General features: G+C 39.9%; 1 protein-coding gene across 2 annotated transcripts in view; it reads left to right on the top strand.

The window, feature by feature from the left end:
* Window positions 1-226: 226 nt before the first annotated feature.
* SLC30A9 (solute carrier family 30 member 9) overlaps window positions 227-18,837 on the top strand; it is an 86,026-nt gene continuing 67,415 nt past the window's right edge. The window contains exons 1-2 of one of the 2 annotated variants that reach the window (XM_006073841.4): window positions 227-445; window positions 11,422-11,574. In XM_006073841.4, coding sequence (XP_006073903.1) covers window positions 334-445; window positions 11,422-11,574 — 265 coding nt within the window. In that variant the 5' untranslated portion in view covers window positions 227-333. Of the gene's footprint in view, window positions 446-11,421; window positions 11,575-17,674; window positions 17,968-18,837 lie in introns of those variants that run through there. The other variant, XM_044945927.2, reaches the window with a different exon arrangement.

Below are 18,837 nucleotides of genomic sequence, written 5' to 3'. Positions count from 1 at the left end.
ATCTTGATTCCAGCTTGATTCCAGACATTCAAACAAAGCGCCACAGTAGAAGCGCGGAAGACAGGGAAGACGCCAAACTTCCAGCGCAGCCACGCCCTCCCCCAGTGGTCAGGGTCTGGCAAGGTCTCGCGATTGGTCCTGCTCGCGCACGCCACTTCCGCTGTCTCCGCAGCTAGGTCTCTAAATGATGTTACCATTTCCGGGTTCGCTGAAGCCGCCTGAGGCGGCGCAAGGATCGGTGTTCGGTAGTGTCCGGTCTATGGAGTCAGTTGGTGGCGGCGGCGGCGCGGAGGCAGCAGGCGGTGTCCAAGTGGGGGCCTTTGCCCCGCCAGGATGTTACCGGGCTTGGCCGCCGCCGCTGCGGCCCACAGATGTAGCTGGTCTTCCCTGTGCCGGCTCCGTCTGCGCTGCAGGGCGGCGGCCCGGGGCTCCAGCGACCGCCAGGGTGAGTGTCCCGCGCCGACCACTGACTCCGCGGAAGCCGGACTTGAAGACAAGGCCGGGCTCGGAGCCGGGTGCCTCGCCTCGGGCAGTACGCCGCCTTGCCCTTCCCCAGCCAAAGAACCTTCCTTTTGGCCCTCCGTCTTCGCAGTTCAGGCTACCCACCTGCCGTGGCCCCTACAGGCCTCCTTGATCTGGTCTCGCGTCCAGTTCTAGCACGGCTCCCGCGGGAACTTGGGGCAGTTCGCGGTCCCGGTGGCATCCATGAAACCGACTACTTCGTTTCAGATGAAAGGTTACGTGAGCATCTTAGTGCATGGCGGTGACGGCCCGTCTCCTCCCCCAGTCAGTAGGAAATTGCTGACTCCAACTTCCAGGGTGTTTTAAGCTCACCGCCTTTCCTTTATTGAGCACTTGTGACTCAGTGGATTTTCCTACCGTACTGCTTTTCTCATATGCCCAGCTTGTTTTATTAAATTTTCTGAGAGGAAATTGGGAGTTACTACTTAACATTTACGAATAATTATTTAATATGAGACTCTGACAGTCCCGCAAGTAATTGAATGAACTCAGTTCGGTTGAAGACTCTTTTTGGTGAAGAAATGTTTACTGTTTTACTGTTTTTATAATTCTTATCCAACAATCTTTTCTGACTCAAATTTCAATTGGCAGTTTGCAAAATATCATTGAACTTGCAAGTCTGAGTCAGGCTTACCTCCGTTTTTGCCGTACCAATAGTCCCTTGCAGGCGGAGAGGAACAATGAGGGAGAGACAGAATCAAATCCACCTCTAACCTAATCCCCCAGATTCTTGCGGGTGAAAAGAGAATTTAAAGAAACATTTCCCCAAAGTTTATGTTTGAAAAATCTTGTAGCATGTTTGTGACTTTGCAATAAAAGTTGGAAGTTGTAGTCATTCAAGTTTCTAAGTAACATAAGCTTTAGAAACTCTTTACTGTGCAGTTATTTTGGAATATGGTCCTATTTTTGATTTGTAATAAATGTAGAAACTGGCTCTTAAAATTTCAGAAGGGTTAATTTTAACAGAGCTGTTTTGGAGACTTTTCGGTAGTGATAAAAACGTGTAACTGGAGTTTTCCTGTAATGGGAAATACACCTGATTCTCTTGTAAACAAGATGAATCATCTAGTTCTACCATACTCCAAAATCCTCAGCTAAGCTTTCTAGCAGGATTGCTTCTGTTGACCAAGTAGTTTCGGCGTTTCACACTCAAATTAGGTGGAGTGGCTGTTCGTTGTTGCTTGGTCGCTAAGTCATGTCCCACTCTGCAGCCCAGAGGACTGTAGCGCAATTTAGTCTAAACTGCCTTTAAGTGTTGGCAAAAGGAGGTGAAATAGTGTAATTTGTAATTCATTATTCTCTGTTGAAATTTATGTGCTCTTCTCTCATCCCTCTGTGATAAGAATCGCCTGTCTTCACCAGTCACAATGACTGCAAAGTTGTTTACAGTATTTATTACCAAAAATGAAAATGTGTTCTCATACTTAAAAATAGTAGATTGAAAAATAACCTTGTTGGTGAAAATTTAGTTTCAATAATACCTAAACAGTTTTTAAAAGGGCGACCATAATTGTTATAAAACTTCAAAAGGATTATTTAGAAAAAGTACTAATCAAGTTGGTTGGACCTAAGAAAGAAATACTGGAAGAACTGTTGGAGAGAAATTTCTAAAAATAAATGTTTTTACTTTGTCAAGAAATAAAGTTTAGTTTGTGCTTCTGAAAGCCCTGTGTAAATTTAAAAAGAGTAGTAGAGGAAGAATCTTAAGGGAAACAACTGCTTCTTGCTGCTGCTGCTGCTGCTAAGTTGCTTCAGTCGTGTCCAACTCTGTGCGACCCCATAGACGGCAGCCCACCAGGCTCCTCTGTCCCTGGGATTCTCCAGACAAGAATACTGGAGTGGGTTGCCATTTCCTTCTCCAATGCGTCCATGCATGCTCAGGCGCTTCAGTCGTGTCCGACTCTTTGCAACCCTATGGACAGCAGCCCATCAGGCTTTTCTGTCCACTGGATTCTCTAGGCAAGAATATAGGAGTGGGTTGCCATTTCCTTCTCCAAACTGCTTCTTATGCATGCTCAAAGATGAGAAATGCTGGTGGGTCAAATTAACACTGTAAACATTTAAAGGCAACAAGGAAAACGATATTCGAGGGCAGTTCTGTCCGAAAGAAATATAATGTGTATCATGTATGTAATTTTGATAGCCGTATTTTAAAAAGTAAAAACAGATGAAATTAATTGTTAATATAGTTTATCCAGTATATTCAAAGTATTTCAATATTATGATCAGTATAAAAATTGTTGAGGTATTTTACTTTATCTTTTTGAACTGTTTCTGGAGTCCAGTGTGTATTTTACACTTGCAGCATGTGTTCAGACTATCCACATTTAAGGTACTCAGTGAACAGGGACTACTGGGCAGTGCAGTTATAGAATTAGTATTCCTAATTTATAAAGAATTTTTACAAGCCAAAAGCCATTCCAGTAGAAAAATGGGCAAAGGAGATGAATGCATTCATAAGGGCATTCGAGTGACCAATAAAAATGCAAAAATGTTCCATATTTACTAATAAGTATAGAAATATAAATCTAAAGGGTTTACTACTAATTGCTTTCACATTAGCTAAGTTTTTCATAGTGATACTCCATATTGAGGGTGCAGGAAAGCAGAAACTCTTACTACTGACTGGGACATGTAGTTAGTTGGTCAGTGTTTTGGAGGTCAGTTATTCCTTGTACTAAAAAGACCCTTAAAGGTCTGTGCCTTCTCACCCAGCAGTTCTACTTAAAGGGATTTGCTTTCAAGAAATAACCAGATACATACTAAAGTGTGCACACAAGTTTATTATTAATAGTACTAAATAGGTAACACAGTTATGAAGAGTATATTACAGTTATGAAAAGTATATGGTATAATAAATACACCATATTATGGTATATTTATTAAGGGCTGGTGATAGATGCAGCTGTTAAAAAAATATAATTTAGAAGAATATTTAGTGACTTGGGAAAATGTTCTTGATGTATATGTCTCACCTGTTTTTCATGTATTTGTACCTTGCCTCATTGACAAGGATTTGAGGTGGGGGGATAATCCAAGATTAATAAAAGTATAGTTTTTACATAAAAAGATAGAAATTAACCTTTGTATTTTTAGATTTTGGTCTGTAACGTGCTGGTACTACCACATGAAAAGTAGAGTGGGGATTGAATCCCTTAAATAAGCAACGGGAACATTAACAGTTGTAAAAGACCGTTTTGGCAGAGTGGCAGCAGGATTCTGTGTAGTTCAGGTTAGTGATAAGATTGCCTGTGGAGTGAGGTTAGCCACAGCATGTGTTTCATGTGTAGGATTTTTGTGAGTGAGGATCATTCAGGAAGAGGTATCAGGATTGTAGCTGCTGATTGTGTTGTGCTGAACAAGACAGACTTTCCACCTTTTTTAGAAATGAGGAATGAGAAAACATACCTAAACATTGTAAAAGAAATAAGCCGAGTGGTAGTCTAGAAGCCTGCAGGGGCCATTTTATCAGTTTTGCTGGCCTGGGACTCCAGCTTTTCTAAGGAGGTGGTGACTGAGCCAAGTCATGACAAATGAAAATGAGCAAGCCAGGTGAAGATCTGGGGCAAAGAGCAATCCAGGCAGAGAAGACCAGACTTGTAGTATTCAGGAGCAGAAAGAAACATGCTTTGGCTGGAGTGTGGTTGGAAAGGGAGGGATGTGCGAAGTGAGATTTGAGAGGTATCAAGGAGACCCTGGTTCGATTCCTGGGTCAGGAAGGTCCGCTGGAGAAGGGATCGGCTACCTACTCCAATATACTTGGGCATCCCTGGTGGCTCAGTTGGTAAAGAATCCGCCTGCAATGCTGGATGCCTGGGTTGGGAAGATCCCCTGGAGAAGGGAAAGGCTACCCACTCCAGTATTCTGGCTTGGAGAAGTTCATGGACTATAATCCATGGGGTCGCAAGAGTCGGATATGACGGAGCAACTTTCACTTTCATAGCCTTTTGGGCCATAGGTTTAAGGGGCCAGAAAAGGAAATGTTTTAAAAATATCATTCTGACTACTGTTGGATTGGAAAGGGGAAAGGAATAAGGAGATCAGTAGAGGGTTATTAGAGTTAGCCACACAAAGAAGATTGTAGTTGGGCCATGGTACTTAGTAATGGAGATCAGTTCAGTCGCTCAGTATGTCTGACTCTTTGTAACCCCATGGACTGCAGCATGCCAGGCTTTCCTGTACATCACCAGCTCCTGGAGCTTGCTTAAACTCATGTTCATTGAGTCAGTGATGCCATCCAACCATCTCATCCTCTGTCGTCCCCTTCTCCTTCTGCCTTCAGTCTTTCCCAGCATCAGGGTCTTTTCCAGTGAGTCAGTTCTTCACATCAGGTGGCCAAAGTATTGGAGTTTTGGCTTTAGCATCGGTCTTTCTGATGAATATTCTGAGAACCCCATGAACAGTATGAACAGGCAATGGAGATGGAGAGATGCAGATGATTTTGAGGCATACTTTGGGATATAAATTATAGTGTGATAATACAGGTAGAGCATTTAGGACAGTGGCACTTGGTGAATCCTTAATATATTAAATATTTTCCCCCCCTTTTCTAAGAAAATATTAAGAATTAAGCAAGGAAGTAGAGTTGTATGCCAAGATGCAGTGCAGAAAGTTGCATATTCTTTACATACACACACACACACAAAAGGATTCCTGGTTGCTTAGTCTGTTGTGGTGAAAAATCACATCAGCAGTAGTCCTGAAGGTTGAGCTAACTGGTGTAAGTCACCAGGCGATCCTTTTGCTTGCCTGATGATTAGACCTGAAAGGGATTTTCCTGCATTTTATTTTACTCGCTGAAAGTATAAAAGTAAACTAGAGACAATCAGTGTGCTCCTATTAGCAGAAGTAATGTTAGAAGTGATTTAACAGTGCATATATTTTTGATTTAAAATTTTAGGCATTGGGGAAAATACAGAAAAGTATTAAGATATAGAGTAAAAATTATGCATAATCCAGATGCATAATCCATTTAATAGTTGAAATCAACCTGTATTTTGCTTGTTTTTAAAAATGCAGCATCATGGTTCAGTTATACACACACACATATATTATCAGATTCTTTCCCATTGTATGTTATTACAAGTTATTGAATATAGTTCCCTGTCTTATACGGTAGGTCCTTGTTTATTTTATGTATAAAAAGTTAGTCGCTCAGGTCTGACTGTTTATGACCCCATGGACTGTAGCCCACCAGGCTCCTCTGTCGTGGGAATCTCCATGCAGGAATACTGGAGTGGGTTGTCATTTCCAGGGGATCTTCCTGACCTAGGGATCGAACCTGGGTGGGTCTCCTGCTTTGCAGGCAGATTCTTTACTGTCTGACACACCAGGTGTGTATGTTAATCCCAAGGTCCTAATTTACCTCCTTTGGTAACTAGAGCTTCCCTTGTGGCTCAGCTGGTAAAGAATCCACCTGCAGTGCAGGAGACCTGGGTTCGACCCCTGGTTTGGGAAGATACCCTGGAGAAGGGAAAGGCTACCCACTCCAGTATACTGGCCTGGAGAATCCCATCCACTGTATAGTCCATGGGGTCACAAAGAGTCGGACACGACTGAGTGACTTTCACTTTCACTTTGGTAACTACAGGTTTGTTTTCTATATCTGTTAGTCTGTTTCTGCTTTGTAAATAAAGTTTATTTTCATCATCTTTTTAGATTCCACACGTAAGCAATATGATATTTGTCTTTCTCTCTTTGACTTACTTCACGCACTATGATAATGTCCAGGTCCATCCATCTGCAGTGGTCTCAAGTTTAGAGACTGATCTCTGAAAGACTTAGGTACATGTTTATCTCTTGTCCTGAAACTAGCCTAAAGTAAAATACTTCAAACCGTTAAGAAATCTTTTTGTTTGTTTTTTAGTTATTGTTATTGCAGAAGCAACACACATGGTAGATGGAATTGTCGGTTTGCCTGGCAAAAAGGGAGCTTTTTGTATTGTAGTCTGAAAAGAAGGCCAAATTTCCTCCAAAAGCCAGAGTAAGTGGTAGGTGGCAAAGCAGATTGGAGAGGACAAGGGGTGATCAGTACCAATGTCATTAGCAGCTGCAGAGACAGTAACAGTAAAATAAAAGCAGAGAAAAGTGATTGTTGGGGTTAGACAGATAAGATACCTAGCTCTTCAGTCTTGATGAAAAAACAACCCTTGTATATACAGCAATGAGAAGTTCCTTTTCCACGCCCATAGAGTAGTGAGCACTGAACTAAAGACTAATCTGTAGCTTAACATAGCTTATTTTAGAAGTCATCTTGAAGAGAGGGTGTAAATGATGGGTAATATTTTTTTTACTATCTTTTTGCCTCCCAGAATTAATTAACAAATTCAGTAATTTATTCAACAAACAGTTGAGTTTCTACTGCTGAGTTTTAGGTATTCTGTGTATTTTATTGAGTCAAATGTTGTCCTATATATTCTGCAGTTTCCTTGCAGTTTGTCTTGTATTATGCCAAATATGTACATTGAAAGCTGGTGATATCTGAAATTCTTCTAAAGTTAAAATTTAATAATTTTTTGAAACAGTGAACAAGGAAGCTAACAAGATTACTAGGGTAGTATCACAAGGACACAGGAGTTGGGAATTCCTTGGTGGTCCAGAGGCTAGGATTATTCACTTTCACTATCGAGAGTGAGGGTCTGATCTCTGATGAAACTAAGAGCAAGTAAGCTGGTGAGCTCTGGAGCCGTGTGCCCAACTAGAGAGCCTGTGTGGCAGTGAAAGATCCTGTGTGATGCAACTAAAGCCCGACACAGCCAAATAAATAAATATTAAAAAACCCCTCAGTTATGGTTCAGTTCAGTCACTCGGTCATGTCCGACTCTGTGACCCCATGGATCACACAATGCCAGGCCTCCCTGTCCATCACCAGCTCCCAGAGTTTACCCAAACTCATGTCCATTTAGTCGGTGATGCCATCCAACCATCTCATCCTCTGTCATCCTCTTCTCCTCCTGCCTTCAATCTTCCCAGCATCAGGGTCTTTTCATATGAGTTAGTTCTTCACATCAGGTGGCCAAAGTTTTGCAGTTTCAGCTTTAGCATCAGTCCTTACAATGAATATTCAGGACTGATCTCCTATAGGATGGACTGGTTGGATCTCCTTGCAGTCTAAGGGACTCTCAAGAGTCTTCTCCAATACCACAGTTCAAAAATATCAGTTCTTTGGCACTCAGCTTTCTTTATAGTCCAACTCTCATACCCATACATGACTACTGGAAAAACCATAGCCTTGACTAGATGGACCTTTGTTGGCAAAGTAATGTCTCTGCTTTTTAATATGCTGTCTAGGTTGGTCATAACTTTCCTTCCAAGAAGTGAGTGTCTTTTAATTTCATGGCTGCAGTCACCATCTGCAGTGATTTTGGAGCCCCCCCAAAATAAAGTCTGACACTGTTTCCCATCTGTAAGTGATGGGACCAGATACCATGATCTTAGTTTTCTGATTGTTGAGCATTAAACCAACTTTTTCACTCTCCTTTTTCACTTTCATCAAAAGGCTCTTTAGTTCTTCTTCATTTTCTGCCATAAGGGTGATGTCATCTGCATATCTGAGGTTATTGATATTTCTCCCCACAGTCTTGATTCTAGCTTGTGCTTCCTCCAGCCCAGCATGTCTCATGATGTTCTCTGCATAAAAGTTAAATAAGCAGGGTGACAATATACAGCCTTGACATACTCCTTTTCCTATTTGGAACCAGTCTGTTCCATGTCCTGTTCTAACTGTTGCTTCTTGACCTGCATACGAATTTTTCAAGAGGGAGGTCAAGTGGTCTGGTATTCCCATCTCTTTCAGAATTTTCCACAGTTTATTGTGATCCACTTAGTCAAAGGCTTTGGCATAGTCAATAAAGCAGAAATAGATGTTTTTCTGAAACTCTTTTGCTTTTTTGATGATCCAGCAGATGTTGGCAATTTGATCTCTGGGTCCTCTGCCTTTTCTAAAACCAGCTTGAACATCTGGAAGTTCATGGTTCACATATTGCTGAAGCCTGGCTTGGAGAATTTTGAGCATTCCTTTACTAGTGTGTGAGATGAGTGCAATTGTGTGGTAGTTTGAGCATTCTTATTGCCAAATTCAGACCTAAATTGAAGAAAGTAGGGAAAATCACTAGACCATTCAGGTATGACCTAAATAAAATCTCTTATGATTAAACAATGGAAGTGAGAAATAGACTTAAGGGATTATATCTGATAAACAGAGTGCCTCATGAACTATGGACAGAGGTTCGTGACATTATACAGGAGACAGGGATCAAGACCATCCCCAAAAAAAGAAATGCAAAAAGGCAAAATGGTTGTCTGAGGAGGTCTTATAAACAGCTGTGAAAAGAAGAGAAGCAAAAAAGCGAAGGAGAAAAGGAAAGATACACCCATTTGAATGCAGAGTTCCAAAGAATAGCAAGGAGAGATAAGAAAGCCTTCCTCAATGATCAATGCAAAGAAATAGAGGAAAACAAAAGAATGGGAAAGATTAGAGATCTCAAGAAAATTAGAGATACCAAGGGAACATTTCATGGAAAGATGGGCTCAATAAAGGACAGAAATGGTATGGACCTAACAGAAGCAGAAGATATTAAGAAGAGGTGGCAAGAATACACAGAAGAATTGTACAAAAAAGGTCTTCACGACCCAGATAATCATGATGGTGTGATCACTGACCTAGAGCCAGACATCCTGGAATGTGAAGTCAAGTGGGCCTTAGGAAGCATCACTATGAACAAAGCTAGTGGAGGTGATGGAGTTCCAGTTGAGCTATTTCAAATCCTGAAAGATGATGCTGTGCAAGTGCTGCACTCAATATGCCAGCAAATTTGGAAGACTCAGCAGTGGCCACAGGACTGGAAAAGGTCAGTTTTCATTCTAATCCCAAAGAAAGGCAATGCCAAAGAATGCTCAAACTACCGCACAATTGCACTCAGTTATGGTATGTGGACTGAATTAAGATCTGTTCACAGATATATAAAAATTACAATACTGGAAATTGAGAAAATTGAGATTATTGGAAGTTGAGGTTATTTTCATGATATTAAGCTTTTTTTTTTTTACTTGCCATGGTGTGGTGGTATAGCTATGTTTTATCTTTTAGAATGCATACTGAAAGTTTTATGAGTGAAATTATTTTATGTCTGAGATTTGCATCAAATTAATATGTAGATGAGGTATTGGTGAGGTAGAGATACAACAAAGTTGTCCGTGAGTTGATAATTGTTGAAGCTAGGTAAGAAGTACATGTATGTTTATTGTACTGTTTTTTTCTACCTTTGTATATATTTAAAATTTTTTATAATAAAATATTTTTAAAATTCAGAAGAACTTTGAACAAGATCGAGGATCAAGTTACGAATATATTGTCATCTTCTGAGGGAAGACTTTTAGATTAGTAATCCCTCTTTAAACACCTTAGCACAATGTCTATAGAAGTATTTCATCAGTGGGTTAAAAAAATGTTAGTGGTATATTGTTTTTGTTTGGTAATAATCACAAAAGATACTTTGAACAGGGCTGACAAGTCAGAAAACCAGTGGTGGTGGTGAAGAAGATGCTTTCCTGGAGGGTGGTTTTCCAGGGAGAGTTTGCTTTAGCCTTTAGTGACATATTTATTTTAATATGAAAGAAGATACATTGTTATATTTGCTTTACTCAGCCTTTAATAAGTAGCATCAAATGACCAAAAAAAAAAAAACCCAAAACACCATACTGGGCCTTCAACAAATATTTGCGAAATGAAACATTTAAGTTGGCATCAGGAAGTTTTTCAAGAAAACAAGTTCTAAGCCTGAAATTTGAGTGAATACTTAAGGCTGCCTTATGTCCCTCATGCTTTTCAGATTACCTTTGATATTCACAGTAATTGATGTTCCTGATGAATTCTCTGAGCCATTAAAAAAATATTTATTTTCTTTGATTTCAGAAGGCAATCTGCACATGCAAGTACATGAATTAACGTTTTGGGAAGATCATTATTAAGCATTTAGAAAAGTTTGAACTCTTAAATGTTTAACTTGACTGTTTCTAATGATATAATTTCACTATTTTACCTAAATTTTAGAAAATGTATAAATTGCACCTAAACAAGGTTTTCAAGTTTCAGTCCTCAGCATAAAAAGTAACAGGGAGACAGGGTCACCCAAGAGTAGAGACAGATTTACTTTTCTACCACTTTGATGCAAATGTGGACTACATTTTTCTATTTCAGCCCTCCAAAGCCCACAATCAACCCAGATGTAGCAGCTAAAGTGCTTTGTAATTAGACTTCTAGTCTTCCCTCAATTAGAATTCCCATATACTGAGGAATCTCACCAAATGTTGATTTATTTATCTGATTTTAAAAAATCAGTGACAGTATGACTGACTGATTCATGTAATTCACATAGTGATTGTGAAATGGAAGAGGACCGGGTTTCAGCTAGCAGAGGGAAGATGCGATGTAATTTTGAGTAGAAAGCCCTCATGACCTTTCTCCTTTCAGAGTTCTTATTTTGAAAGGTATATTATGCCACTTTCTTTTAGCATGCAACCAACATACAAAATAAAGAGTACCTTTTATATGCCAGAGACCTTTCAGAATAGCTGAATAATATAAATGTTTATTTGACTTTATGTAATTAAAAAAATTTCTATATAAATTTGCAAATGAGAAAAGAAGCAATATTATCTTTATGTTTCCTTTACAGAATATGGACGCTGTATACCTAAGGGCCGATGAAACACCTGTATGGAAAGGGTGGCTTAACGTTGTGCATTTGGGTATTTAACAGAGTACAAATTTTACTGTTATTTTGTTCTCTTTCTAATCATAGGTTTTATTGGGTATAAATAAATAAATACCCATAGGCTTTATTGGGTATAAAAATCCTTATTACTAGTTTGTTTGAAATTTAATTTTTTTTCTTTTAGAATGGCAGAGTTTAGTGACATTTGGAAGCTTTTCAAACAGTGTTCCATGCTGTACACTGAATCAAGTAAAGTTGTATTCCACAGATGTTCAGAAAGAAGGACAGGGATCACAATCTCAGAAAATGGAAAAAGTACCTTCATTTGATGAAGCAGGTATGTATAAATCTTCTAAAAAAGTTTTTTTTCCCCCTGTATACGGGAATAGTTTGCATGAGATTGTTCCTTGAATGTTTGATAGAACTTATAAGTAAAACCATCTGAACTAGTGTGTTTTTCATGAGGAGCTAACTTAATTTCTTTTAATTTTTCTATTTCTTTTTGATTCAGTTTTGGTAAGTTCCATTTTTTTTCCAGTGATTTATCCACTTCAACTAAATTTTTAATTTATTGATATAAAGTTCATTATATTCTCTATATACATTTTAAAATAGCATATGTATTTTTAATTTCATTCCTAGTGGTGTTTGTTTACTTGATTAATTTTGCCTGAGCTTTGTCAATTTTATTATTTTTACTAAGTGATGATTTTTTTACTTTAAATCTTTATATTGTATTTTTGTTTCCTATTTCATTAATTTCTACTCTTACCTAATTATATTCTCCTTTCTGTTTCCTTTGTATTTATTCTGTTATTCATTTTTAAGAAAAAATATTTATTTGGCTGGGCTGGGTCTTAGTTGTGGCATGCGAGATTGCTGGTTGCAGCATGTGTCTTTTAGGTGTTGCATGCAGACTCTTAGTTGTAGCATGTGATCTAGTTCTTTGACCTGGGATCAGACCTGGGCCCCTGCATTGGAGCTTGGAATCTTAGCCACTGACCACCAGGGAAGTCCCCTGTTAATCATTTTTAATGACCAGTTAGCTGTTTTGCTCATTAATCTTTAATTGTTTTAGATCCTCATTAGTTACCTAATATAGTATTCTGTGTAATACTATATAGTAATATATATATGTCAATTCCAGTCTCCCAGTTTTCCTGTCCTTTGACATCAAGCTTTTTTGTCCTAGTTTGATAATCTTTGTCTTTTAATGGAAGGTTTAGTCTGATTACATTTACTACAGTCGTTGATATATTTGGACATATTTCTGCCATTATATCATGTACTTCCCTGTGTGTGTGTGTTTAATTTTTTTTGCCTCCTAATAAAATCTTAGTTTTTTTATTTCATTATCCCCTTACCCTCATATATGCAAACGTACACATACTTGCTTGGGAGGTATATGCTTTATGTATATGTTAAGTCTAAGGGTAATTGAAAAGTTTACTTTCCTTCTGAAACATACAGAGGGTTTGGAATGTTCACTGTGGTCGCCCATTCTGAACTTACATATTATTTGCTGGCTGGTAGCTTGTATCTGTTCTCCTCTCTTTTCCTTCTCTAAAATTTATACCATTTTTTGTTTAAATTTTTAATCTAAAATCTTTGTTAACCATCTTTTCTTATGTCTCTGCTTTTCTATCTGATGTGTTGATACATCCTATAGAAATTTCTTTAGGTGAGACTCTTTCATGGTAAAGGCACATTTAATACATAGCTTATTCCATTGTCTTTTGGCTGACACTGTTAGTGCTGAGAAGTCAGATATCATGCCTTTGTTTTCATGTCTTTTCTGTTTGCTTTTAAAATTTAACTTTATTTTGAAAGTCTTTTTCTTTGGTGTAAAGTTTAGTTTTACTATGAAATGAGTAAGGTATTACCTTGCCTGAGATTTGTTGGGCTTCCTGGATCTGAGAATTGTTTTTCTACAATTCTGGAATTCTGCAGTTCTCTGTCACTGTTGCTGGGCTTCCCCAGTGGCTCAGCGGTAAAGAATCTGCCTACAGTGTGAGAGCCATAGGAGATCTGGGTTCCATTCCTATGTCAGGAAGATCCCCTGGAGGAGGGCATGGCAGCCCACTCCAGTATTCTTGCCTGGAGAATACTATGGACAGAGGATCCTGGTGGGCCTTGGTCCATAGGGTTGCAAACAGTCTGACACAAATGAACTGACTTAGCATGCATCCCTTGAAGTGTGTATTATTACCACTTCTCAATTCTCTGTTGTCCTTTGGAACTCTATTAAGAAATCTAAAATATTTACTGCATAATTTTTCATGTCTCTAAACCTCTCTGACATACTTTGTATTTCCTTATCTTTCTGGCCTGACTCCTGGATTATTTTCTTAGGTCTACGTAGTATACTAATTTTCTCTTAGTAGTTGCCTCTAATCTGCTGGCTGGTACCATGTTGGGTTTTTAATTTTAATGATTATATTTTTCATTTCTAGAAATAGTGTATTTTTATTTTTCAGCTTGCTTGGTTGGTCTCTTGTGTGTTTTCAAACTTCTCTTTTATTAGACATTAAACATAGCTATTTTATATTCTATGACTGAAAATTCTGCTATCTGAAATATTTTGGTTTTATTGTATTACCTTTTTCCTTCATTTCCAGCTTTCATTCATGATAATCTGTTTTTAAACTGAGAATTGTTCATTTTCCATGTAGTTTAATATCTTTGAACTATTTGATGTCTCTGATTGAGAATGTGTTCCTGCATAGAGAGTTTGCATTTGCCTCTCTTAGCTGCTGGGGATACAACTTGGGACCACATTAAATTAAATCGTCAGCTTAAGATTTTTGGACCATGTTAGCAGCATGAATTCAGACTGTAAATTTGTGTGAGCTGCCTTATCCCTAAGATTTCCAGTGGAGTTTTTTCTTCTCCACTACTTAACACACAAGTTGGGGCAGGCTTACTTCCTTGCTGACTCCTTTTCTGTGTTTTTTCTTGTTGTTGTGTAATCTTTCAGTTGTGTCCAACTCTTTGCAACCCCATGGAATGTAGCCTTCCAGCCTCCTCTGTTCATGGAATTCTCCAGGCAAGAGTACTGGAGTGGGTTGCCATTTCCTTCTCTAGGGGATCTTCCCAACCCAGGTATCAAACACTAGGCATCTCCTACATTGGCAGGCAGATTCTTTACCACTGAGCCATCAGGGAAGCCCCATATGTGTTTTCTAGGTCACAGTTATGCCTTGTCTACCTTTTCTGGATATCTCCTGTTACCAGAATCCTAGAGAATTCTGCTAGAGATGGAGACTCTAACAGGAGATACCCAGAAACAAAGCTAGACACTTGGCATAACTGTAGAAATAGAACCTCAAAGAGTATAAGCGTCAACAGAAATCATCAGGGAAGAAACTTTGGTGTGCTCTCTTATTCCATAGAGATCCTGCTTTCCCTTCATTTTTGCCCCCTTCAGATCATTTTGCTAGCTTAGGAATGCATTTGGAAAGTGGATATCTAGTCCACTTTGCAGCATTAAAAAGAAGTCTTTATTTATTCATTAATTTATTGAAGAAGTATTTATTGAGCACTTTTTATATAGCAGCACATGAGAATGAGTTTATACTTTTTATTTCTGAAACAGAAAATTAAGCAAAAAAAGTAAGTACTGTGGTGGAAGAAGTGCTGTGTGCTGGAGGGACACCTGGGTCTTGAGTGGCTGGGGACGGTTTCTATAGGGAAGTGATATCTGATTAGTGACCTGAGAGTAGGTATTGGTGTGATGAATGGTGGGAAAAAAAGATAACACTGCAAGTAGTTCGTTGTGACCAGACTAGTGAGTAGAGCACCTCATGGTGGGGTTGGTAGTTTTGAAAGGGGTGAAACTCAAGAGGTAAACAGTAATCAGATCAGGATTTCGTTCAGGAGTGTGGACTGTTTCAGAGGCAGTGGGAATCTGTTGGAATATTTTGAGAAGAGGAAGCACTTAATCATATTTAAGATTTTAGAAAGATAACTAGATGCAGACTGGAAAACAGATTGCAGAGGAAGGAACTGAAAATGGATGTGAATGAGGCTCTAGACTAGGCTAATGGCAGTGAGTTTCTTAAGGGGGTAGGCGAGTGCAAGAAATTTAGGAGCTGAATAATTGACTGAATTTGGTGGACTAAAAGAGAGAGTCAGTAAAGGACAGTGCATGGTTATTGGATTTGACTGGGCTTTTGTATTGGTGATTTCATTGACTTCTAAAAGTAGAAATACCAAGGCTGGAATGTGTATTAATGAGAAGTTGAGGGCTCAGTCTTGGACATCTGAACTGTAGGTGCCTCTGGGGCATTCTAACAGATGACGACTAGTAGGCAGTTGTTGTACTACTTTTCCACTGTGAGACATCATCTCTTTGGCTGGATTGCTGCAGTAGCCTCTCTGGGCTCCTTGGTTCCACTCTCACTTTATCACTATATTTTGTCAATCCATTTTTCTTTTGATTCTTAGAAAATAAGAAAATACCAAGCTTGTTCTTTGTTACAGGGTGTTTGTTCTAGTTGCTTTAACTTTCCATGATGCCCTTCTTCATCTGGCTGACCCCTTTTGGTAATTTACATCTTACATGACATGTCAACTCTGCACACCCAGTCAGTCCTTGATATTACACTAATTTTAATTCTCTGTGTGGACATCACTTATTACTAACTGATATTTTCAGTATCTGTATTATTTATTTTTTCCCCTTGTTTCCAAACCTCATCATAGCAGGAACTTCAGTGCTTAGCTGCTGCTGCTGCTAAGTTGCTTCAGTTGTGTCCGACTCTGTGCGACCCCATAGACGGCAGCCCACCAGGCTCCCCCATCCCTGGGATTCTCCAGGCAAGAACACTGGAGTGGGTTGCCATTTCCTTCTCCAATGCATGAAAGTGAAAAGTGAAAGGGAAGTCGCTCAGTTGTGTCCGACTCTTAGCGACCCCATTGACTGCAGCCCACCAGGCTCCTCCATCCTTGGGATTTTCCAGGCAAGAGTGCTGGAGTGGGGTGCGGTTGCCTTCTCTGTCAGTGCTTAGAGTGGTTTGCTTATAGTTCAGTTCATTGCAGTTGTTCAGTCATGTCTGACTCTTTGCGACTCCATGAACTGCAGCACGCCAGGCCTCCCTATCCATCACCAACTCCCAGAGTCCACCCAAACCCATGTCCATTGAGTTGGTGATGCCATCCAACCATCTCATCCTCTGTTGTCCCCTTCTCCTCCTGCCTTCAATCTTTCCCAGCATCAGGGTCTTTTCCAATGAGTCAGCTCTCCACATGAGGTGGCCAAAGTATTGGAGTTTCAGCTTCAACATCAGTCCTTCCAATGAACACCCAGGACTGATCTCCTTTAAGATGGACTGGTTAGATCTTCTTGCAGTCCAAGAGACTCTCAAGAGTCTTCTCCAACACCACAGTTCAAAAGCATCAATTCTTCTGTGCTCAGCTTTCTTTATAGTCCCAACTCTCACATCCATACATGACCACTGGAAAAACCATAGCCTTGACTAGATGGACCTTTGTTGGCAAAGTAATGTCTGCTTTTAGTAGGGGTTTAATAAATTTTGTAAATGAGTAAATGCATAGAGTTCTTACCTGGGGATAAAGATTTAGGAGTTTTTAGTTATATCCAGGTGGTAACTGAAGTCATAAGGGTGTTTGAGACAGGACAGGGGGATAGTTTAGATTGGAGAGGTAAGAGCTAGTCTGAAATCCCCAGTGAGTAAGGGACAGGTGGAAGAGGAGAAGCTTGCAAAGAATAGTTGAGGAGGAACAGCCTGGAGAGGTAGGAGAAAAGCCAAGGAGAGGATGGTGTTAGAAGAGTGTTTGAAGAATAATAAACATTTCAAGACCATCTTTCCTTTAGTTGGATGTCTTTCACAGGAAAGATTTTACAGATTGCTTGAGAAATCTGTGTTTATGTTTATCTAGGGAAAGTGCCAGAGAAGGCAATGGCACCCCACACCAGTACTCTTGCCTGGAGAATCCCATGTACGGAGGAGCCTGGTAGGCTGCAGTCCATGGGGTCGCGAAGAGTTGGACACGACTGAGCGACTTCCGTTTCACTTTTCACTTCCATGCATTGGAGAAGGAAATGGCAACCCACTCCAGTGTTCTTGCCTGGAGAATCCCAGGGACGGCAGAGCCTGGTGGGCTGCCGTCTATGGGGTCGCACAGAGTCTGACATGCCTGAAGCGACTTAGCAGCAGCAGCAGCAGCAGCAGGGAAAGAGCAAATTAGCCAAGAGGGCGGTGGTCAGGCTCTCTCGCCCCCACACCCTTTCACTCTTGCCCCACGTTTTGTAAATAATGATTATATAACAGCTGAGATCACTTACAGCACTGTGCATGCACGTGACAAGGTAACCACTTGGCCACAGGCTACCATGCTTTTGTTTTGTATGCATGTATATATAAGCTCCAGCTGAAAAAGCCCTTGGGGCTACGTTATGGTTGCATTATGGTGGTGAGGCTGTGAGGACCCTCACAGACCCACGGCTGTGTCCGCTGGGTCAACCACGAGAGGAGAGAACACAGATGTCTGCTGCTGCTATGGCTGCTGTGCCAGCCCGGAGAGAATAAACACGTCTGCAGTTTCTACAGCTCTTCTGGTTTTCTTCCAGCCTCTTAGCTCGCACCTTACCTGCCCTGGGTTCAGTGAACAGTGTGCACAGTGAGATACTGCAGGACAGTTTACCATGCCTGTTTTTCCTCCTTTTCCCCAAGCCGCATCCTCTTTTTGGGCTTATTATCCAGTTTTAGTGAGTTTCTTCTCTTTTTCTTGTGATGAAGAACTGCTGGGGTAAATATTGAGAGTCTGGTATTAGAGTATGAAGGAATGGAGAGGATCATGAGTCCCTAAGTTCCAGAAATAAGCATATTTATTTAGAACATTGAGAAGAAACGGGTTGTGGAATAATGTAATTAAAGGTAAAACATAATGCTATTGTGAGGTGAACACTGACTCAGGCAAAGATATTTAATGTTGGTTCTACTTTACACAATGCTTGAAATTGAAATCTGTGACTCAGTTTCTTTTTTCTCTGCTGACTTGTGAAATTTAAATATTAGTTTATTCTATTATATCAGGACTACATTGTTTACTGATGGTTTTGTTTTGGGCTTAATTTTCAGAATCTTCTTAGCCCAGATTAGACCTTGTTAGGCATCAGATTGGAGAAGGAAATGGCAGCCCAATCCAGTATTCGTACCTGGAGAATCCCTTGGACAGAGAAGCCTGGCAGGCTGCAGTCCATGGGGTTGCAAGAGTTGGACACAGCTTTGCAACTAAACTACCAGCCATCAGATAGACAGCAAGTAATTGCTTGATTGAAAGATAATTTGTATATTTAAGAGTTTTGAGATTGACTTTTGAATAATTCAAATCACATGATAAAGTCAGAAACAGCTCATTAAGAGGCAGAGACTTGCTAAGGAATCGTTAAGTTTTTAAGGAGCATTCAGATGTTTTAAATTTTAGTAAAATCAGTTTTAATTTTGCTAATGACAGCAGATGTGTGGCAAACAGCCAGGGCTTGAGCTTAAAACAAATGTCTGGAGATATTCATGGATAGCATGTCTGGTTGTTTATTGAAATCATCAAGATTCTACTCCAGTGATCCAGTGTAAAT

This window comes from Bubalus bubalis, chromosome 7, assembly GCF_019923935.1.
Source record: "Bubalus bubalis isolate 160015118507 breed Murrah chromosome 7, NDDB_SH_1, whole genome shotgun sequence".
Lineage (NCBI taxonomy): Eukaryota > Metazoa > Chordata > Mammalia > Artiodactyla > Bovidae > Bubalus > Bubalus bubalis.
The sequence above is the reverse complement of the archived record's forward strand: the minus strand, read 5'-3'. Positions and strand labels throughout refer to the sequence as shown.